Below are 25,352 nucleotides of genomic sequence, written 5' to 3' on the forward strand. Positions count from 1 at the left end.
GATATAACTAGGGTTGGCAATAATAGGATGTCATATAATCTGTTATCGCCCTCGTTATATAAATTTCTATCAATATCATCATCTTCAGCAGATATTCAATTTTTATCATCTTTCTCATACTCGTTGGAAGATCGTTCATATCTTACTTGAATATCTGATAACCACATGAGTGAGTCTCATGTGAGACTGTCTCACGGATCATAATATGTGAGACATGTCAACCTTACCCATATTCACAATAAAAAGTAATACTCTTAGCATAAAAAGTAATACTTTTTCATGAGTAACCCAAATAAGAGATCCGTCTCACAAACACGATTCGTGAGACCATCTCACACAAGTTTTTGTCTAACCACATATAATTATATTTCAATTTTGAATTATTTAGATTAAATTATATATTTATCAAATTCTTAAAAGAACAATAAAAAATAATAAATTTAAAACTTAACAAATTAAGCATCATAGAAAAAAAAATATTAGAATAGTTTGCCTCAACATTTTTATTCCACAAAAATAAAATCACCTCTATAATAATTTTCTTTATTCTATCTAACTCCCATTATTCAACTTAAGGTATTAGAGTTGACATTATATCCAAAAAATAATCATAGTTCAACAAAAACAGATTAAATATCTATATAAACATTTCTTTAATATATGAATAAATATATATGTACAAATAAATGTACTATATAGTATAATCTAATCGGGTATAATGCCGGTTCAAAAACAATGGATCGATTCAAGAACCGGCCATACAGTTCTGATCGATGGAACCGTAGACCCAGTTACCAGGATTACCGACCACTGTTCGGTTCGAGTTAATTTGTGACCCTCGATCAACTCTAGCACACTTCATATTATCCAACAGTGACGATATACAGACACTGATGGTGTAATCAAACAATAAAATCCAAAATCTCTCGAGCAATATTGATAACACAGAGCTACAATCATTTATAAGACGCACTTAAAATGATGACAATATGCAGTGTGAACAGTAGTTTCGAACGGAGAGAAAACAGCATCAACTTGTTAACTTAAATTCCTGCATGCCATTCGAAGAGCAACACTTCAGATTACCATCGCTACTGATAGAACATGGGTTGTTGGGATGTGCCGATGCTCGAATACATGGTGTCATATATTGGCTGAGTGGCAGCGGCAAGTCGCTGACCCTGTGGATGCATCAGAGCTTGTGCACCACCCATCATTTTACTCAAAGCAAGTTGCCGCTCATAGGCAGCAAGATCGGCAACCGTAAATCCTGGCATATGGGTTGCAGCTGGAGGAGGTAGGGAGGTAGAAATGGTTCCTGGAGGAGTAGGCTTACTGCCCCATGAGCACTGCAGCAATATTATAATATGTATTTATTATCTTTAATTTGAGCCTTTTTCCAGAAAAATATTAACCAAAAATGGAAAGTTTTGTCTCGATTAATAGCTATTGGAGCTTTGAAAGTTGAATGACATGTTTATGAACACAGATATACCAATGGACCTAAATAATGAATGTGTGTACCTTTATCGGTTTGCCAAAGAGGATTCGAGCATTTCCCATTTGGATAGCGCGAGCTGCTTCAGCATGACTACTATATCTAATGAAGCCAAAACCTTTGTCTCTTTGAACACGGATATCCTCAATTGCTCCAACTCCGAGTGCATGGAAATGACGGTGTAGATCAACAGAGGTCACCTGCAATAAGTGTTGTCAGCGATATGAACAGAAAATATTTTTGTCTACAACTCCTAAAACAAGAGAAATGAATAAATCACCACAGCATCAGCAGGGAAACAAAACCAATGAATGAAAATTAAATGAATCGTTATATACGTAAAACAATTACACATAACTTTCATAATTGATCAAAGTTCAGAGAGTAGGTAGGTATGATACATTGAATTTCTAGACGGAACAGTTGACAAAAACATGGAAAATGGAAACTTTTCTAAACAAAACAGAGGATTGCACAATATCACAACCTCGAGGTTGTCCTAGTCTCCTTGAGATGATTATGATTCAGTGTGTTTACATATGACCAAAACTGAACCAGTTGCAGTTCTTATTTTTTACAGATAAAAAAAGTATCTAGTTACCATACGTGTGATACTTAAATAGCTGATGCAGTTCTTAGTTCACCCTATCGAGTAAACATTAGCGAACCATCACTTCATTTAACAACAGAGGCCAGATTGCAATAGTGGCATTCCATAAGAAGAGAAGAACTTTTTTCAAATAATATTAGATTAGCTTAAATATATACTTACTTCAGGAGCAAGATTGCCAACATATACAGTGGTATACTGTGGATTATTTTCTGGAGTATCTTCATAACTCTTTTCTTGACCATCTTCTGCAGAATAAATCATGAGGAAAAAAGAATACAACAACAACAAATATGGATAAACCCAAGGCAAAACTCATATCCTCCTCCTCAAAATCAAATCAAAACTATAAAACATCTAGAACTGAGGCTCCTGCATTGTTAAAGCTAAGTGCCTGTTCATTCATTGACAACTATCACTAAATTCGAAACGAGATTTACCAAAACGATATATCTGGTGAATAACCAACCGATCCAGTCGTTAGTTCTACAACATATATTAAATCAGAATATCGTTGAAACAGTAACTAACTTTCAGAACCAGATCTATAGAAGCGATTTATTGTGGATAACTAGCCTGATGTTCCATTTGTTAGTTCCACGATGGTTTTTAAATCGGAACTCTGCTGGTCATCACCCAGACCAGCACCTTTTGTGGCCCAGTTGCAGCGGATTTGTCTACTTCCAAGCCACTTCCCTGCCATTTCAAGGAGAAAAGTATTGCTTTAGAACTAAATATCAACTACAACTCATACCATATAGAGTTCTAACAAAATCATCAACACAAACCAATCTGGTTCACCAAAAAGGTACTTTTTTCTGAGTGAACCAGAGGATATCAAATATGTTGTTTGTGATTCTTCACAAACCATTTACAAAAAGCGGTAAGGGCTTAATAGATCTAACACGGTGAATCTTGTAAAAAAATCCTATCATACAGCCACGTCATCATAACTTCAGAAGTTCAATCCACTGTCACACCATCTACACCCACTTCTTAATGCTTTCTCAATAAGGGGGAAAATTCAAAATTCCACTCTGCCGGTCATACACCATCAGTAAATAAAATTCAGACTAACTTTTCATGAACGTACTAACAAGACATAATTATTGCATGAAGCAATCAACATTAGGTTAGAAACAAGGACCCCTGAGGTCCAATACAGATGCAAAAATTCCTTGGAGACAAATTATCTTTTTAATCATTAGATAACAATTATTTTAATATATCTTTTAGCGTGAAATTGAAAAAACCACTGGTACTATGCATAAAATTTATGGCCCAAAAAAACTGGTAAATAAATTAAAAAATAAAAATAAAAAATTCCACAAAAGAGAATCAGATACAAAAAAGGAACGACAAAACAAAGCATACCCACCATTCAAGTCATTTATTGAACTTTGAGCGTCCTGGAAGTCACACAAGATACGGAATGATCAATTGATGAATACTTGCACAAACAGAAGACCAAAAAAAAAATCCACTCAGACCTGCTGATTACGAAAAGAAACAAATCCGAAGCCCCTTGAGCGACCAGTCTTCTGATCCCACATGACCCTTGCATCTCTGCATTAATAGAACGACAGCTGTTGAGTTGCTCGTGAAAGCAAGGGTGTCTCAATCTCAAGGATTGCAAACAAAATTTAACTTACGAACAACTAGGATAGACAGAGAAACATGCAAACAAGGTAGCATCCGTAACCTCTGGGCTAAGATCACCGACAAAAATATTGAATTGATCTGCACAGTAAAGTCAAGTGCATATAATCACCAACACATAGTCCCAAACTAGTTGGCGTTTTATAAAATCACCAATAATGAAGAAAAAGAGGATCAAAGATAAGATTCTGGATATATATTAACATACTTGATGTGTCCTCTCTCTGCGAACTAGCATATGCCCAGTTAACTTTAATAGGTTGACCGAACCTGAAATTGCATTTTAATAATCAAGAACTCACTGTAAATCAAATAATTTACCAATCTTCCTACTTACAATTGCCTCCCATTCAAAGTCACAATAGCAAGGGCGGCTGATCGACGATCAAGGTAATCCACAAAGCCATATGATGACTGCCTCAGAGGTTGGAAACACTCATTAGGATGAGAATATTAGCACTTAAATAAATAAAATCTCCTTCACAAAAAAAAAAAGGAGAGAAAAATACTATTCCATAAATTAGTTCAATCACTGAATAAATGGTAATTAAAATGCAAACCTTAAGAGGAACTAAACTTTTGTGTGTTTAATCATTCTATTATGAAGGGTAAAAAAAATTGGGAGCAGCATAACTCACTCGTTAGGATAAATTACAAGGATAAGAACATTGACGGCAACCATAAAAGTAGCAGAGAGTTGTATATATTTGGTTGGAGCATATTTTTCTAAACTTGCAATTACTGGATAACACTGAGACAACCTCTATACATCTCCATACTGAATCAAACATGAATATCTAACAAAACATTTCAAGAACCACAACGGGATTACAAGTCCATCTGAAACTGAATAAGCATAGGAGTCAAGAGAGTAAGGGAAGCATTAATACATAAAAGAAAAACCTTTTTTTTTCTCAGAGAAGGACGTGAATAGGTGAAGAGGTTAAACAATGAGACATAAGACAACACCTTATCTTTGCGAATGAGCTTGCAACCTTCAAGAGGACCAGTATTAGCAAAAACCTCTTGAAGAAGTGGTTCTGTAACTTGTGGGTGAATGTTTCCGACATACCTATGTGGTATCACAAAATGGTTTATAAATCAGCAAAAATTGGATCCTGTACATTGAGATAGTTGAGATTGCTAGTCCTGAAGTATCTATCATATGACACGAAATAATTCAATCAGCGTCTAAGGAATAATTTAATATTTCAACATGGTGAAAACTGCTTCAGCACAAGGACAGGAATGAAAAAGGAAATCGGAAAAGAACAAACAAAAAACAAAGGGCTCAAAAAATTTAGTTAGGAACTCACACACTACGGCATGTACTTGAATCGAACCCGGGGGGCAAATTTCCACTCAAGATAGGCTCAATCTGCATAAAGTATACAAATCATGAGGGATGTCAGACTGGAAATTTAAAAATCCTGAAAATGAAATACAAGACGTATGGAAGAAGACGTAGAACACATTGAGGTTTACGGAAATCAAAAGCAGAAGACACATATTGATAACAGATTTAAAATCCCACTTGTTCATTCCACATCAACAGAAACTTCATCAAGCTTCCCAACTTCTACGTATTGAATGCTCCCATTTTGTCAGATTCTTTAAAGAGAAGTGACCGATCCCATTATTTGTAGATGCTTGTCATAAATTAAATATTCACACTTGCCTAACAAAAAGCTCTCTCAACCCCAATTTCATTTTAAAAAAAAAAAACTAGAACTAAACAACAAATTTTCCAAAGTCCACCGTCTAACTAGCAACAGCTAGCAGATATCCAAATGTATCTCTTACATGTATACTATGCATGGGAAAAAACGTAGGAATGCCCAAGTCTGTAGAAACTGGTTGCGTGATTGCACTCGCAAACAAAGAGGAATTTCAAGGAAATAAATTTTAGGTAGAGAAATACAGCACAACTAGCTATAACAAAGAAATTAACATCAGATTATCCAACTTTGATCTTGATATGGTAAAAGACAGTGATACTAGCTTCACTTGAATAACCAACCATTTAAAAACAATCATCGGTATCCCAATCGTGAAAATTCGCCTATTTAACAAGTACTTATTTTCTTATACAGCTTCTCCACTGAAGCAGGTGGACAAGCAAAACAATCCAGTGCCGCCATTTTCTTAATAATTTCATTCATCAACACAAATTCGTAAAAGTATATCAAGAAACTTATAATCTTTTAACATATATCTGCATTATATCCCAGAAATGCCAAAGCTACGTAACAAGAAGCTACTGAAATGGCCAGAAAAACCCAACTTGATTGTTCAATGCATAGCTAGGCAAAAGATTTATCCGTCGAACGATAAAAGAGAGGACAATACACCATATAAATTCAAATTCCAACAATTCAATCAACAAATTTTAACAGAAAAAAATAAATAAATGAAAACGTCTAAGGGTAAAAAAAACCTGAGGCTGCGCAAGGAGACCCGGATAATAAAGAGATTGCTGCATTAGCGCTTGCTGTTGCTTCAACCTCTGCTGATGCATCTTCGTCTATACTCGAAAGACACAAAAAAAGTTGCAGAAAAAAGGTGATAAAACAAAAAAGAAATTAAGGTTCTTACAAGGCACGCAAAATGAACGAGGAAAAAAACCTAAAAAATAAGAAAAATGAAGAGAAAAATAAAAAGAAGAAGAAAGGAAAAAAAAACCCCGAAGCAGGACAGGACAGCAGGTGAGAAGACACGGGTAAGAATTAAGATGAAGATGGTGATCAATTGTATTAGGCCTCGGGCTTCGATTGCCTTTGTTTTTCTGACCGTTAGATTTAATCAACTGCGGTAACGACAAGATTGATGATGTAAGAAATCAGGAATTATTTTTTTTTATAAAAAAACAAAATTTTAATGAGTGTTTTTTTTATATATAAAATTTAATTAATGTTTTGCATGTATAATGTACACAAGCGCGGTACAGAGAAACACATTGGATTCATGTTTTATTCTTTTAAAAAAAACTTGATTCTACGATTTCAATTATGTTTGCTGTGTAACTAAGTAAAAATTTGTGTGAAACAATCTTACGGGTTGTATTTTTTTAGACGAATCTTTTTTCTGGGTCATCCATGAAAAATTTTATTTTTTATGCTAAGAGTATTACTTTTTATTGTGAATATCAGTAAGGTTGACCCGTCTCATAGATAAAGATTAATGAGACTGTCTCACAAGAGACCTACTCGTGTAACTAATGATGGAAAATAACGACTTTCAATAGGTTAGCTGGAACATATGATATAATTAACATCTATCAAAGAATCGGGTGTTGGATTCTTTATTGTTTTTGCTTTCTCGATATGAGCTAGTCTTACTCATTGTGTTTTAGCTTATCGACGTGATTTGCAGACTATTGAAAATTTATGTTTAATCAAAGTACATCAAAAGATAACAGCCGCTACGCTTAATAAGATAATATCAAAATACATTATTTTTATCTAACATCGGTCAACAATTTTTTTTTTACAAAAATAACACTCTACAATGTATTTCAAATACACTTGAATATCGCATCTATTTTCCCCATAGATATTCAGGAAAATAAAATTTAATTGAGTTAAATATTTTTCAAAAACTTATATTTAGCCAAAAACTAATTGTGTGTAAAGCCCGAGTGCAATAATATAGGCCCACAAGAAAAGCGAGGTTAATCAATAATGAGACTCTTTATTCTTGGGCAGCAAATAATGGGCCGTGGCCTTGGCAGCTAAAAAAAATTAACCTAGCCCGTAAAGTAGCAATGAGCATTGGCAAAGTACGTTGGTACAAGTCTGTACTCTGTACAATGATTTTATTATTTTAAAAAAAATCTAACGAATAAATTAAACATAATATATTAATTTTTAACATTTACTTCTAACAATAAGTGTAAAACATTTGCAGTTAATATATTAACACATTTAAAGGAGAAGTTAGAAATAACAATAATATGTGTATTCGCATGGTTCCAACAATGAGCTGATGAATAATATATAATAGAGTAGATTTTTTTAGACGGTCTCATGAATCTTTATCTGTAAGAAGAGTCAATCCTACCGATACTCACAATAAAAAAGTAATACATGTAGTATAAAAATCAATACTTTTTCATGGATGACCCAAATTAAATATCTGTCTCACAAAATACGACCTGTGAGACCGTGTCACACAAGTTTTTGCTTATATAATATTAGTCGTGAGCGTATGTAATATATAACACATGAATAGAATTTAACACAAAGGAAAAACCTAAAAAAAAAAAAAATTTAATGGGATTGGCAGCAAACAACATGGACTATGAAAGCTAAAATATTGTCGTGGATGATTTTAAGTGGTGGGAAATAATCTCCCCCAGTTGGATTGTTTCCGGCGAAACAAAACACCACGTGGTTAATTTGGGATTATTTTTCTGTACACAATTTTTTTTTATTTTATAAAAATAATAATAAAATATATACATTAATTTCACATAGGACTTAAGAGTTGACTAGTTAATCTTTATCCAGTCAATCAAATCCTATATTCCAAGAAACCGCGTTAATAATTCTATATTATTAATTTTTTTCTATGATCAGCATAATTTCTTCTTCTCTTATTATTATTTTGAAGAGTAATTCTTCTTGTGATATAGTCTCATAGATTTATATATTTGAAATAAAAAATAACATTTTTACATAAAAATAATAATTTTATAGGTCGGATTAAATATGAGATTTGTCTCGTAAAAACGATATGTGAGAATCGCAAGATTATCAAATATGATTTTTTTTTTTTGTATATTGAATTGTCAATAATAAAATATTTCGTATCCTTTTTGTTTCAACTTTCATTAAAACCAGCCAGCCATGCCCATCAATTCGTCGAAATTTTTTTTTTGAGAATAATTATTCTTGTAATAAAATTATTATTAATAATAATAGTAAAAAAAATATTACACGAATCGAGAAAATGATGAATATTAGTGGCAGGCAAAGAGGGCAGTTTTCACCTCGATTATTAATTTGTTGGAAATAATAATGGTGACGACTGTGACAACGATTAGATTGTTATATAATTTAAAATATCTAAATTATATTATCGTCATCTATATTTATGATAAAATTAAATAGTAAAATTTGTACACAAAAAATCGATTAAATAAGAAAATTGATATATACACTTTTGAAATGGTTCAATCGATAAATGATTCAACTAAAAAGTCAAGTTTATACTTAAAATAAATTTTTTTAAGTTGAATTACTTTTATTAAATTCAATAAAGTACACAATTTTTTAATATTTTATTTTTAAAAAAATATTATATTTATTTTTAAATTGTATTTATGATAAATAAATATCATAATTTTTGTTTTAAACTATAAATATCATGAGTAGTTCTTCTGTGAAACGAACTCATTGATATCAAAATTCTCTTAGTTTAAATAATAATCTATTCTTAGTTGTGAAAACTCCTTCTTATGCGGTATTATTCCTTCTCAAGCTTTAACCTTGCAATCTCATATCTACGATTCGATTTTATTGATTGCATTTATATATGTGAGACTGAACGAGTTGATTCGATCAATATTTATAATGTAAAATTAATTTTTCCGTAAAATTATAGTAATATTCATTGATCGGGTCGGCTAGAAATTTGTTTCATGAAAACGACACATGCGACAATCTCATATGAGTTTTCGTTAACTATTAGTTAATACAATATAACGCAATAGATAAATTATATGCTCAAATATAATATATTTTAAAAATATTTCTAAATGCATAATAAAATCATATTATTTTTCTCTATATATGTTTTAATATTATAATTGTATGATAATTAATTTGCAACTCAATAAATAAATCATATATCCAACAAAATTGTAGGATGTGTGCTTATCACTTTATCAAAGTTATAATCGATGGTAAATGTGCAACTTAAATCTTTTAAGCATATAATTGCTCAAGAATCATGTTTCGATTGCTCTGTACAGTGGAGATAATTATTGTACTCAATAGTCTTCATCCTAATAATAGAGTTCTTGCATCACTGAGAATCGAACTCGTGACTTTTGCTCTAATATCGATTGTGAGATCGAGTGCTTGTCATCTTACTAAACTTATATAATTGGTGGTAAGTTTGTAACTCAAATATTTTAAATCATATAGCAGTTCCAGCATTACATTTCGATTGCTCTACTTAACAGATACAATTATTACACACACAAAAGTACTATTTTAATATATTGATAAAAATATTATTAAATAAATTTCTTTCACGCAGAGCCCTAAGTTGCTATTTTCGGATGAGCGAAAAAAGCCTAAACATCGTTTAAGATTTTCAAAATCTGCAGGTCATTATTTGTTAAGAATTCGTAAAAATGTTTAACACAAAATTTGTAGATCATGAAAATAAAAATCTTCTGAGAAAAGAGAAAAACATTCGTGTGTGACGGCTGGAGTACCGACACAACAGCGTGTGGAAAATCTCACTAATTGTTCTGAATTGCATGATTCTATGGTCGAAAGTATTTATTTTTACTATTTCAATCAACAAAATATATGTAATTGAATTTAATAATAATAAATGAACTTAAAAACAATTTAGTTTAAGGGTATGTTTTCTCTTTTAATTGGATATGTGTAAATTGAACTATTACAATAATTCGTATATCAATTTGTCACTTGACAACAGATTTTTGCTCTAAAATTAAATGATAATTTTTCAATTCTACATAATTTGTTAATTAATTGTCATGACTAGATCCCAGTAGAACTCTAAGACCGAACATTTGTCGTTTTACTAAAAATTATAGTTTATGTCAATTGTTAAGATTGGAACTTGGACCTAACTCAATCTCAAAAACTAGCTCAAGGGGAGAGGATTGTCCAAACCCATATATACAACTCTCAGGTTATTTAACCAACCGATGTGGGACAATTAACACACCCCTCTCACGCCCAGGAATAAACATCTGGAGCGTGTAGTTTACAAATGACTCAATTATGGGTTTATGCCAATAGTACAACTCAAATATGTTAAAATGTACAGTAGCCCAATAGACATAATTCGATCGCTCTACCCAGCATGGACACTTATTGTGTCACGCCCCGGGACGGGGGTTGGTTGACACCGGCGTTGCTCTCCAATATTACATTCGAAAACAACAAGCCTCAGAAGTACAAAATCTCATAAACCAGTCTTTTATTCATAATACGAAATAAATCAATTGTCTGTTACAACTCGAATGCTGATGTTTTACAGCGGAAATGTAAAACCAAATATTACAGTATCTTAACAGATGCAGCGGAATAAAAATAAACATAAACTGAGAACAACAGTCTTCTTCACCAGCCCCAGAACTGGATCTGCTCTTCTTCTTCTAACATCTCTTCAGTACTCTTATCTGAGATAGGTTTGGTGGATGAGTGATATGATTCACTCAGTAAGCAGGGGCGGGATTAACTCCCAGTTTTCGAAATCGTTTTCAACAGAAACAGTAATACAATAGTATACAGAAACTCGTATTGCATGACAGAAATCAAAATTCAGACTTTGCAGGTTTCAGAACAGAAATCAGAATTAGTAAGCACTGAACACGTTAGTGAATTTCATGGCTAAACTGATATCAGTCCCCTATATGTTCTCTCCTCTAAGGGGTGAGGCCAGAATCAGAATCAAAATTCAGAAATGTTCAGAATATATATTCCTACCATTAGTTCACTAGGGAGTTTCAGTGCTTCAAAACATATGTCAGAATTAACATACAGAAACACACTTTAAAACAGAATTATCAAACGGATTTCAAGTTATTTATATATAAGCCCACTTACCGTAATTTGCTTAAAGTTTCGGTTGAAGTCTACTGGAATTTGGCTGTTCTCGCTACTAGATTTTGCTGCTTGACAAAGGCACTCTTTCTTAACTCGAAATTTAAGTGATAATCTCAAAGCTTGTGTAACTCATTTCAGAGACTTGAGGGTGTTATTTATAGGCCACATTCTGACTGTTACGTTTCCAATTAATGGCCATAATCTGACATTAACAGCCTTTATTCCATGTTAATGCTTCAGTTACAAGTCTGAGCTGAATCAGTAACTGACTGCTGCTTCTTTCTCGCCCTTCTGCTGCTGCTGATTTTTCGTTCTTCTTCTACTGCTGCTGCTGGAAAATACATGTCTGCTGGAAAAGTACCAGCTTCTGAATATTATCTTATGCTGGAAATTTTGCATTGCTTACTGAAATGTTTTTGCTGGAAATTCGGGTTCTCACATATTGCATCACAACAATCTTTCTCATAATAATTACACTTCTTGTGAGTAATGAGTTTCGAACTCATGACCTTTTCTTCGATACCAATTGTAGGAGTGATCGCTTGCCGTTGTACTAAAATATATAAAAGTTGATAACGATGCTAATCAAATATTTTAAATTGTACATCATTCCAAACGACATGGTTCAATCGCTCTATCCAACATAGACAATTATTGCACTTCAACAATCTTTCTCACAATAATTGCAGCACTTGGAATCAATGAGAATCGAACAAACTCACAACTTTGTCTCTCATACTAATTATAGGACTGAACGTTTGTCGTTTTACCAAAAGCTCTAGATGATAATAGTGCACCTTAAATATTTTAAATCGTACAGCGGCTCAAGCGAAATGGTTTGATCGCTCTATCAAATAGAGACAACTATTACACTTTAACATGAACGATTATATTCTAGATAATTAATTAATTGAAAATAATTTCATTGAAAAAAATATAAAATCTCTCATTTAAGAACGTGTTTAAGCCCCTGCCAAGAAATTTATTACCTGTTGTTACACTAGCTATAATTAGTCTATTAAGTACTTTTTTCCCCAACTTACTTCTCACCAACTTGTCATAAAGAATCATTAATTTTTTATTCAAAAAAATTATGACTTTATTATTTATTGGCCCCATTTATTCACTGGTACTACTGGCATTAGGTAGAGAGGACGACCGCGAAAAAACGTGATTATTTTTTATTTGTAAAAGTGAAACAGACAAGTTGGACTGCAAATTACCTAACATTTTCCTACCATGCACTTGTATTGGTCGGATGATATTGATTTTATCCACGGGTCTACAGGACCTATATATTCACGAGGGAATAGTTGGTTTGAAACCCTAGATATTTATTTCGTAACAAATATAAAAAAGTTATATTATTATTTTTATTCGTCAAAAATACATAATTTAATATTTATATTAAGTATTATTTTTTTATTAATCTACTCTTGTTCATTAAAAACATGCATACTTTCAATAATTTTTTCATATCTTATTTAACAGTACTCATTGAATAATGATAAAATGAAAAACTTATTTATGGAATTTGGTTTTTCAGTTATTTAATAATTTGTTTCAAAACACGTGTGGGAGTAAATAATTAACAAAAACTTGTGTGAGACGATCTCACGGGTCGTTTTGTGAGACGGATATCTTATTTGGGTCATCCATGAAAAAATATTATTTTTATGCTAAGAGTATTACTTTTTATTGTGAATATCGGTATGATTGGCCCGTCTCATAGATAAAGATTCGTTAGATCGTCTCACAAATTAAAGACCTACCCATAATAAAGTTTTTTCAGTTATTTAATAATTTATGGAACTTTTTTTTCAGTACATGTGTGTGTGTGAGTAAGTATATAGGATACATAAAATTTGAATTTTTTTAAATTAAATTATATTTTATTTAGGAGCCTAAGTAAATTTAGTGTCACTCATAGAGACAATGTAACAACGATTGACTTATTGACAATAACTAGGATTAGTTTATTGAACTTATGAATCCAATGCATTCAATTATATTTGACTCATTGAACTTATGAATCCAATGCATTCAATTATATTTGACTCGTTATAATAAATATATCAATATCATGCATATTTTAAATCTTAATAATGTTATCATATATATATATATATATATATATATATATATAATTGGATTCAAGATTTTTCCATCACAGTTATCGAAAGGTTCGACACTACCTATGAGGCACTGCCTCCACAGGATCTGGGCCATTGATTTTAAAGAAATTGATGGACCCCATGTATATGTGTATAAATCTGGACCTTTGGTTTTTTTCATGGAGGCAATGCCCCGCAAAGTAGGATGAAATCTTCCACAGTTATCTGCATGAATAGAAACAAAAGTCGCTTAAGATCTAGAAAAATTAATATTTGAACGTAAAAAATATTAATTTCAATGAGTCGAGTCGTATATCTATCTCATATAGTTAGCACGTGAATAGTTATTATAGCACGTGGATAGTTATTATACTTAATAGCTATCGCTCGATGCAAAATTCAAAATGATTTCAATAAAATATTTTACGATGTTGAAATACAACAACTTAAAATAAATGATACCATCATAAAATTAAAAGAAACTTGTCCCAAATTTGCACACCAAAACTGATATTATAAAGGGTTTAAATTAAATTCCGAGAATAAATTAAATGTGAATCTCGTGAAGGCTTTGGTTTCATTTTCCACAATCGCTTTGTAGAAAGCAATCTCCGCGTCGTGCTTTGTCAAAACCGCGTGCGAATGTATGCATGCCCCACCTTCTCTTTAGTCTCCACCCATCCATTCACGGGTCTAATCGTCCATTTTTCAATTTTATTAAAAAATAGTTTTAGTTTCGAATATTTAAGTTCAACTGTTGACGGGACATCTAAAAAATAAAAAAAAAATTATGATATTTTCAGTGACATATCAATATTTTTTGATGTAACATCAGTAACGGACTTTAAATAACTGAAAATTAGAAGTTAACATACCAAATTTCAAAATTGAATAAGTTTGTAGAATTTTTCGTTTTAGTTTTGAGTATGTATATATGTAAATATTATATTATAAAATATAAATATCTGATAACTTTAAATAGGTTGAAATTTTCTTTCTTTATTAGATAAAGCATTAACGTAAAGACTCATTCATACATATGTTTCTTATAATTTTGTCTTCTCCAATAATGGTTAGCTAAAGTGACTAAAAAAAAAAAAAAAACTCCCCACATAATGTAGAATAACCTGATATTTCCTCGAACATAAATATAGTGTGTAGGGGGAGCCACCCTTGTACTAGGGTGGGTTCAAGTTCAACTTTTTTTTTAAAAAAAAATTAATAGTTTTAATTTTTTATTTTCAGTCTCGTGTTTAAAAATTAAAAATAGTACAACTCTCATAAATCATACTTCATCGTTGTCTGTTGGTTGGTTTACTATCGTGTGTTCTGAAATTATGGGACTTTGAGGTAAAAATTCGACAACTCTAGGATCATGTCGAATATTTAGTTGTGATTATTTGAGTTGTAATAATATTGACTTATGATGTATATGAATTTTGGACTTCGAATTTTTACCTCAAAAATCTATTGTTGCGGACTTTCGAAATAATAATCAATTGGTTGAAATGTTTGATGATTACTTATGTACAATTATTATAAGGCTTGTATTGCGATTTTTGTAGTTAGAATAACTGAAAATTGAATAATTATGAAATTTGAAAAATAATTTTTTGTTGAAATTTTTTTTAGAGTATTGAATTTTTCTAGTTAGGTAACTCGGGGAAAGAAGAAAGAGTAGGTCTCTTGTGAGACGGTCTCACGAATTTTTATTCGTGAGACGGGTCAACCCTAACGATATTCACAATAAAAAGTAAATTTTTTTATGGATGACCCAAATAAGAGATCCGTCTCACAAAATACAATCCGTGAGATCGTCTCACACAAGTTTTTGCCAAGAAGAAAAGAAAAATTATGAAGTTATTTTTAAATTCAAAGAGTATACATCAACAAATAACGGACAACCATCAATTACAGTCTACGACTAAATAAAATATTGATTTCAACCAAAATATTGTTGAAACATATAACATTTATCTAAATTATTCAGGAATATGATAATGTTATATTTTATATCAACATTATTCATAGATATTGATAAATCTTTATGATATTATATCAATATTCTTTGAGAATATTGATTAATCTTATAAATTTATATTTTATTCATATATCTATCAATATTATCAACATAAAGTCGCGTTGTGCTATTTTAGGAGCATCAATATAAAATTAAAAATTGTACTTCCTCTGGAGCATCAATATATACCTACAATTTGTGCTACTTCGGAAACATCAATATTAAATCTAAATATTGTGCTTCTTGGAGAGCATTCATACAAGAATAAGAATAAATTATTTATGAATTTTACCTTAAAAAATACTCGTGCTGATAACATGTTGTGAATAGTAGAGAATATAGAGAAGCGAGAATGATTTAGAATGCTTTATTAATCATTTGAGACATAATTTAAATAGTTGATAACATGATAAAATATAGATCTTATCTCAATAATCATCTACTGTATCTTATCTATAACAATCGCATTTATATTGGGACCATCCAATTGGATTTAAAAAAATTCCGAGACTTTTATTATCTGTTCCTTTGTTGGAAATTAATATAAAGTCGGAAACTATGATTGGGTTCAACAACATATATTTAGTCAATCTGTTCTTTTGGAGGTGAAATCTTACCCGGCATGCTTGCCTATTAAAAGGCAACAAAAATTAAAGTTCTTCATTCTAAAAACAAAAAAAATAGATGTAATATTGTAGATTAAATAAATTAAAAAAAACAACATTGAATTTAATGTGTTATTCAATATAACGTTTTTTGCTGATACAAAAAATTAATGATATATACAGTTAAATTTGTACAAAAATTCTTACCGCACAAAAAAATCAATACAAAATTTTCACTTATCAAAATTTCATGATAAATTCAACATGAAATCTCATGTGATAATAAAAAATTGTCTTGATATAATAGTAAAATTTAATGATATAATTATTATAAATATCGTTGTTGTACAATATATTTATTATATTTTTAGCATTACACTAAAAAAACCTACATCGTTGTAACGTGATTGACCACTGCATTTAGCATTCTGTTGTCCATTAATTAATATCATAATGACTAAGTTTTATCAATTGAATTTGTATATAAAAAATTTGTGTCAGACGATCTTACGGGTCGTATTTTGTGAGATATATATCTTATTTGTGTTATACATGAAAAAATATTATTTTTTATTGTGAATATCGGTAGGATTGACCCGTCTCACAGATAAAGATTCGTGAGACCGTCTCACAAAAGACCTACTCAATTTGTATTAGATTTAACAATGCATACACATTTTGATAGAAATAGCAATAATTTGGGAAAATCATATTTTCCCTCGTATAAAGTATAAATTTTTCATTTTTTATTATAGTTGTCGGCCAATGTATGATTTAGTTCATTAATTTGCATTCCATCAATTTTAGTTATTTTCAACTTAATGTTAACGAACACCGGAAAATAATGTCGTAAAATCAGAAAATAACGATTTTTCATCGAAAATTGTCGATATGATATATGACATTGTTGATGTACCTTATATAACACCATCAATTGAAAAACAATATAAGCCGGTGGATCGAGATAATAAGTTGACCGTCAACATGACCGAAAAACCTGCATGTTATAGAATCGAAAGTATAATTTTCCTGGAATATTTTTTGATAATAACTCATAATGTATATATATCGTATATTCAAAATATTCCACATTATGTCTTCCCGTTTCAACATTATTTCCCGGTGACTCAAATTAATTCATTTAAACATAGAATTCACTTCAGCGTAGATTCCGTAAGAGTATTTGTGATTGCAAATGAATAAGTATAGTATGATTATTTTCAACTAAATACAATTAAGTACACAATAGATATGAATTTATACAATCCGTTAGAAGTAGAATAATGTCAATAGAAATGTAAAGGAGTCGAGCAGAATTAAACAGTAATTAAGAATAATATTGAAATGCCTAAAAATTTTAATATCATCATAATTAACAATCATATTGAAATTTTAAGACACTTTGGTATAAACTATGATCTCAACGAGCTTTTCTAGTCATCATAATAAAAAATCATTAAAACATTTTACGACCACTTAGTCCACTAATAATAATTGAAATGCTCAGAAAATTTCAAAAAAATAAAAAATAATAATTGAAATACTTAGAAAATTCTAAAAAAAAATAAAACAATAGTTGAAATGCTTTGCCGACGAAACAATTGAATAATTAATATATAGAAATTAGAAAGTGAACCAACCTAATGATGAGAAATTCGGCTCAATAAAAAATCGACTCGAACTTGAATTTATCAAGCTCTGAGTCATTACTCAAGATGAGTTTGAGTCGTTTCTTTTAACTTTAATTAATTACTCGATCGAAATCGAGTCGAGTTCAAGCAGTCATAATTTAAAGGCAAAAATTAGTGTGAGATGGTTCAACATGTCGTATTTTGTGAGACGAATCTCTTATTTGGATCATCCATGAAAAAATATTAATTTTTATTATGAATATCGGTAAGCTTGACCCGTCTCACAGATAAAGATTCGTGAGACCATCTCACAAAAAACCTACTATAATTTAAACCGCTTCGAGCTCGATTAGCATGATACTTGACTCGTGTATATCCCTAACAAGAAATTGACAACAATATATTCAACATGTTAGATAAAAATGTATAAAAGTCATCACAATATAAGATCACAAACACACAAGGAAATATAATTATCACAACAAATCTGATCCAAACAATTATTGAAAGGACTATATATGTTACATTATCTCTAAAATTAATAATCTTGGCTGATCTTGTAAATGTCCCAACTCACACGAAGTGGCATGCATCGATGGGAAAATAAGATAGTAACCAGTGAAGCCAAACGACAATTAATCATTTAAATTATTATTATGAAGATAATTAATCGCACTGAAATTCGAAATTTCCCAATCCCAGCCATGCTTCCGCCGTAGGTGGCTTTGCAGTCGCCGCCGCCACCGGTTTGATTGCTGCAGCTTGATATGGTGCATTTTCTGTGATTCTGTAATGCAATCATGGAAATGGAGAAGCCCAACAATTTTTTGGTTTCAAGAAAATTAACCGCGGCAGCTAGATAAAAAGTTAAATTAGCAGCATATATACCTATCCTTTCTCTTCTCCAAGAAGCGGGCCAGTGAATTCTTCCTCGCAATCGGTAAATCTGCAAACCAGATTAAATGGTCATCTTCCAGCAGATAATGATGAAAACATTTCATTAAATTGACGGGGTGGTTTTTTTTTTTTTTTTTTGAAGATGTGTGGTTATGTAGTAGCTTACCTGAACCAAGAGGTGGATCTGGAGTGTGCTGAGTCCGCTCCGGTATCCCGAAGCTGCGAACTATATTCGGAAATCTGGTGGCGGACTCCGCCTGGAACTGGGCGGTATGCGGCGGAGGAACCGAGGCGGAGTGGCGGTTCTTGGTGGCGCAGGAGTTGCTCGCTAACACCATAACGTCCTTGGCCTTGTCCGCCGGGAAATCGTTGAACACAATCACCTGACCGGCGTAGAAGATGGTCATCTGCGCAGTCTCCGCCTCAGGTTTCTTCAGAGTCTCTTCTTTGGCATCAGATTTCTCAATCATCGGCAACAAATTCATTGTCCCTGAAACGACCGCCGCCACAGATCCAATCAAGAAACAAACAAAAATGGAAAGCAAAGCCAAAAAAGAAAAAAGAAAAAAAAGATCCAGTAGAATTTAAAACCAAATCCAACAAGTCATAGATCAGGCCACTTGGAATCAGATTTCATACCTTTGGACTCGAAGTTAGGATTCAAGCACTGAGCAAGCTCCCCCAAAGTGCCCTTCTCCTTCAGGTACTGACTCAGAAGGCTACATGTCTGCGAGAAGCTGGTAGATCTTCTGCTCGAAAACCTCCCGGAATCCACAATCTCCGCCGAACCCATTTCCCCTCCGGTGGCGTCAAGAAGTTATCAAGTGGTTTCACATTTAGCATTAAATATGCGATGAAAATGGGAACGAGAAGGTGGTTTATATATATATACAAATGGAGTTTGCTGGCCATTTGGGGGGAGAGAGAGAGAGAAAAAAAGCACGAGGAATATATGGTGTAATAAAAAGTCCAACAACTTGACCCGCTCCATATTCTACGCTGTTTCCACACAACCTAATTTTTTCCATTAATTATTTCCATCCTACACATGTTTTAGAGGTGGATTTGACGATATATATTTTTTTAATTAACCGGAGTTATTTTTTATTATATTTATTATTAATTTATTAGTAATTAGTAAACATACTCACACGATTTGTCCATTTAAATTATAGTTTTATCTTTATATATAATTAATAAAGTTTTATACAAAATATAATTATATTAGAGTATTTCATCAACAAAATTCCTATTCTTTAAACTAATTTATTATGTTCTTTTTTATTTAAGAAAGAACGGTAGTTACGAAGATAATTTGATAATATTAATAAGGGATTATTACTTAATCTATAATATAGATATACATCAATCTTTTATTATACCAAAAATGTTATGGTAATATGTTGACCTTACAATTTCTTTTAATCTTTATATCACTATTTGTTTTTCTCGATTTTGTATTATTGTGTATTTCATTACTTTGTAAATTTATTTATTTTTTCATAAAATGGAAGATACAAAATATAAATATATAAAATAGATAGTTAAAATTCTTGTAATAGTAGTATTTTTCGGGATTGGTAACTCTATCAATATTAATTTTGATGATAACAAAACTTGTTATTGTGTTTTTAACATATTACTCAAGTATGAAATTGTCAACTCAATATGAAAACTGAAACTCGAATTTAGTCAAACTGAAAATCTGACGACCTGCAATGTTTCGATAATATCTTACAGATCGGTGATGCAAATGACAAGTCGTCAAAAACATTGAACATAAAATTCAATTTTGGACCAGTTGCATCTCGGGTCAATTGAGCTAAATTGAATGTTATTTGGGCAAATTGATGGCCGTAAGACCAACATGATTGAAACAAAAATAGCCATCTGTTGGCATGAGCAATTACGATATTTTGGTATGTCTGATCAGCTCAGTTATCAAAATGAAACGATTCAATATGATTTACGAAGCTAAGACGATGATCTACAGATCATGTTCACAAGTAAAAGTATGAATCAGAGTTAAGATGCTGATAAATGATGATGAAGATACTAGTTCTGCATAGACTGAAATCACATCAGTTTGGTTTAGTCTAACTGACGAGCCCAACTGAATGATCAGTCTAGCTGAGGAGCCCAACTGACAGCGAACCTAAAAATTAGTTAGGCTTGGGAAAAATGGTCAGTTAGACGGAAATGATTGTTTCAATATCAGAAACAGTACAGAAACTTTCTAAACAGTCATATTCTTGTGTCTAAAATATATATCACTCTTGGATGCTATGTATACAACATATTGAAGATTAAATAAAAGTTTATTTAATGCTACATAAATAAATTAGCTAGAATGAAAGTAAATTCAAGTGTGATGATACATTTGATATATACATACACTATAAAAATCATCACACTCAATCATTTACACATATACACTAGAGTTGAGTTTCGAAGTTTAGTTGAGTGAGCCTTCTCACAAAGACATTAAAGATTATATTTGTAGTATTGTCATAAAAAACATTAAAAATTATGTGGATTGTGAGGTTATGGTCTACAATTGAGAGTGCGCTAGGAGTTTCAATTAAAAAAAAAAAGATAAGTCCTAAATTAAATGAGTTCATACAAAGAATTGTTTATATCAAAGTATTCTGGTGGATCATCTCTGAGCGAATAATGGGTGACGTAGAATTCATTAAATTACGAACATCCATAAACAAATTATGTCTATTTATTTATTGCATTTACTTATTATTACTACGTTTTAAGGTGTATTGTTGAATGATTTTAAGTGTATTTCAAATACCAAAATATTTCTTATCAAATGTTTGATAAAATTCTTATTTGGATTCTACGAATGATTATTTTATGTGTCTTCCATTTGATTTAAAAATTAAACTCGATTTAATTCATCAATGTTCAATATTTCAAAAATCGAACTATTATAACTCAACAATTATTCTTCAATCGATCCTATCAATAATGTTGTTATTATGGTTCTTTTTTAACATCAATATTTCAAATATGTGTTTGTAGAACTGAAAGTTTTACCAAAAACTATAGCTGGTGGTAATGGTGCAACTCAAATCTTTTAAACCGCACAACAGCTAATGCACCACGATTCGATCGCTATACCAAGCAAAGACAATTATTGCACCCAACAATCTTCCTCCTAATAATTGCACTTCTTGCAATTAATGAGAATCGAACACGTGACTTTGGCTATGATACTAATTGTAGGATCGAAAGCTTATCGCTTTACTAAAAGCTATAGTTTGTGGTAATGGTGCAACTCAAATATTTTAAACCACACAACAGTTCAAACACCATGGTTCGATCGCTCTACCAAATAGAAACAATTATTACATCCAATAGTGTTCCATCTAAATTTGAAGTGAAAGTCATGACATAGTAACTAATCAATTATATATCACATATGCCAATAAAAATAAGCATATGCCAATAAAAATAAGCTCGAGTCATTACATTGTGCCAGCTTATCTTAATTTGTTCATAGGAGTGGTCTTAATAATAGACGATTTGAAAACAAGAGGGTCACGTTACCATCCAAAACTAATATTATGAAAAAAAATTGTAATTTTGATATGTATATTTATCTATTTGTGATTTTGATAATTTATTAATCAATATTTGATTTTAATATTATTTAAAAAAATTGATAATTTTTTTAAGTAGTGTTGACCTGACCTCGACTTAGTGCTCAATTGCACAATATTACAATGACTCGCGATAAAAAATGACTAAAAATATTAAAAACCGAAATATGCATGATTAAGATTTATGTTTTTATGACATAGATGGCTACACACACATAACGAAAATTGCAAATTTCTCAAAATATCTATGTATAAAAACTCAGTTTTTGCCAAATATGGAAAATTCTCGCCAAAAGGAAAAGAAATTTGTTTTGTATGATTTTATTGAAATAAAAAATCGTTGGTTGATTAATAAAATTTATTTGGCAAAATTGTGCATTTCCGATGGAAATTAAATCAACATATCTGATAATTTCAAGTTTCCATGATGTTAGTAATCGTCACAAGGGATTCCTAAATTTAAAACATTCCAAAAGTATTTCGTTTTTGAAATTTATTTTAATTTTTTATTTAAAAAAAATCATCAATACACAACATAAAATGATACATTTATACCGATAAAAGTTAAAGAGTGGGTCTCATGTGAGATGAGTCAACCCTATCGATATTCACAATAAAAAATAAAATTATTAACATAAAAAGTAATATTTTTTCATGAATGACCCAAATAAGAGATCCGTCTCACAAATACGATCCGTGAGACTATCTCACACAAGTTTTTGTCAAACTTAAAAGTCGGATTTTATAATTTCTCAAACTTCAATAAACAACTATTTATAATTAAATAACTAAGATTATTAGAGTTTCGAAATTTGAATCCAAAGATATCATTATACCTTTTCAAAATTAAACAAACTTTATAATTCTCTTGAATAATTTTACACGAAAAGTTTAGAATAAATGAAGTTGTAAATAATAAAAATTCAAAAATATGCAACTATCATAAATAATGAAGCCAAACTACAATATACAACATCTTTAAATAATTAATTTACTAAAATCATTTGAAATATGAGATTCTAATATATCATTAAAAAAATTTAGACATAAAAAAAAATGGAAGTTTCAAAGTACGGCCATTACAATAACAAATGTTGCAGCCAACAACTTAATACGTAGAGACACTTCATCAAAATCTAGAAACATGCCAACTTAATAGAATCTTTAGCATAAATATAAATTTAATCAATACCAATTAAAAAAAAGTATATAAAATTTATTTAAAATTCGATTAAATTATTTTTCATAAGCCTTAACATTTAACACATATTTTTAAGGCTCAGATATATTTAAAGATTTAAGGACATTAAAATTCAACTAAAAAACATGTATAAATACTTTGATTCATAAATCAACAAAAAACTAAATAACCGCTGACCAAGATCACAACAATATAAAAAGATAAATAGAAATGAATTATAATAATAATAATTTTTTTTGTTTTATTGTTTTTAATTAAATTTTTAATCAAAATTTATTCATATAATAAACAATATAATTTTTTTAACAAATAGTTATTTATTTTTAAAAAATTTTGACAGAAAAAATAATTTTATATTTTCTAAATATATTTTTCTATTTTTTTAATAACAGTTCCACTAATCTAATATCTTCATTATCTCAAATGGTATAATTTTTTGATATAAAGTTTTTATAATATTTTTAAAATGTTAAATATATTCATTACATAATATTAATAATTTCAAATGATTAAAATATATCGCTCATGTTTTAATAATTTTAATAAATAACCACATAAAATAATATTTCGTGTAATTTTGGGAGTTTTGTTCGAGGTGTGGGTTACGTGTCGCTATGCAGATCGTTTTCTCCTATCCTCTCCTCTCTTCTAAAGTCATTGTTGTACTTCACTGCCTGAGTAGTACATTTTGTTTCAATTCTTATTGGTCCATTTAAATCTCATCCGACATGACCAATTCTAAGGCTTTGACACGTGTCTAATGCACACCATTTTTCGGGAAATTTGGGTCAGTCCCCAGCCGTCATTTTTTTTTGTCTTCAGTCCCTAGATACTTTTTTAGTACCACATTTCCACATGAAGTGTACTACATTTTGTATGACATAGTACCACAATTTTGTGGGTAGGGAGTGAAGCCAAAGAAATTTTTTGATTTGAGATTTTTCAATATCTTCCCCACTATTTTTTATTAAATATTTTTTATGCAAAAAAGCTAAAGATTATATAAAAATTAAAACTTTTAATTTTTTTTTTCATAATAACCTTTTATATTATGTTAGATACGATCAAATAAAATCAAAAGTATAGATAAAGATGAAGACTTTATTGAGATTGATTGATACTTTATAAATGACATTTAAATTTTCTTTTACAAAAATAGGTTTTTATGATTTTTTATTTTTTATGATTCTTTATCAAATAAAAAATGAATACGTAAGTAAATGAGAAAATGATATTTTGATCCATTAAACTGTCGAATTTCTGTTTTGATACATTAAGTTTTTAAATTTTGATTTTGATAAATTAATTTTTAATTTTTGACTATTTATACCTAATTCATTTACGTGACATCAGACATGTCAACATTTTTCGATATCATAACAATATTTTGTGGTATTACGCCAGCTTTTCTCAGTGTAACATCAAAACTCACAAGACAAATAATTCAAATTTTGTCATTCGAAATCAAAAGTTGAAAATTTAATGTACAAAAATTCAAAATAAGCAAATTTAATAGACCAAAAACGTTATTTTCTCTATATAAAAAAACATACAATGACCTTAAAGTAGTTACTTTAAACATCTCAAGATTAATAATATAGATAATCACTTCTTCCATAATATTGAGATATTGGATTAGAAAATAAGCTAAAATAGGGATTTTTAATTTAACAATATTACAAATTATTC

At 30.4% G+C, this 25,352-nt stretch overlaps 2 protein-coding genes across 2 annotated transcripts; both read right to left on the minus strand.

Annotated features, from left to right (window-relative positions):
- Nucleotides 1-842: 842 nt before the first annotated feature.
- LOC140821007 (oligouridylate-binding protein 1-like) lies at nt 843-6,480 on the minus strand. The gene is made up of 12 exons (XM_073181394.1): nt 6,205-6,480; nt 5,084-5,145; nt 4,737-4,839; nt 4,105-4,181; nt 3,976-4,037; nt 3,761-3,848; nt 3,599-3,674; nt 3,487-3,517; nt 2,685-2,804; nt 2,271-2,356; nt 1,525-1,698; nt 843-1,349 (listed from the first exon to the last, which is right to left on the minus strand). The coding sequence occupies exons 1-12, from the start codon at nt 6,283-6,285 to the stop codon at nt 1,092-1,094; spliced, it is 1,218 nt and encodes a 405-aa protein (XP_073037495.1). The 5' UTR covers nt 6,286-6,480; the 3' UTR covers nt 843-1,091.
- An 11,915-nt stretch (nt 6,481-18,395) lies between these two features.
- Nucleotides 18,396-19,722, minus strand: LOC140821011 (protein TIFY 10b-like). Its single transcript, XM_073181401.1, has 4 exons — nt 19,488-19,722; nt 19,015-19,338; nt 18,840-18,897; nt 18,396-18,738 (listed from the first exon to the last, which is right to left on the minus strand). The coding sequence occupies exons 1-4, from the start codon at nt 19,639-19,641 to the stop codon at nt 18,618-18,620; spliced, it is 657 nt and encodes a 218-aa protein (XP_073037502.1). The 5' UTR covers nt 19,642-19,722; the 3' UTR covers nt 18,396-18,617.
- Between the last annotated feature and the right edge of the window lie 5,630 nt (nt 19,723-25,352).

Source organism: Primulina eburnea, unplaced genomic scaffold, assembly GCF_022965805.1.
Source record: "Primulina eburnea isolate SZY01 unplaced genomic scaffold, ASM2296580v1 ctg368_ERROPOS200000, whole genome shotgun sequence".
Lineage (NCBI taxonomy): Eukaryota > Viridiplantae > Streptophyta > Magnoliopsida > Lamiales > Gesneriaceae > Primulina > Primulina eburnea.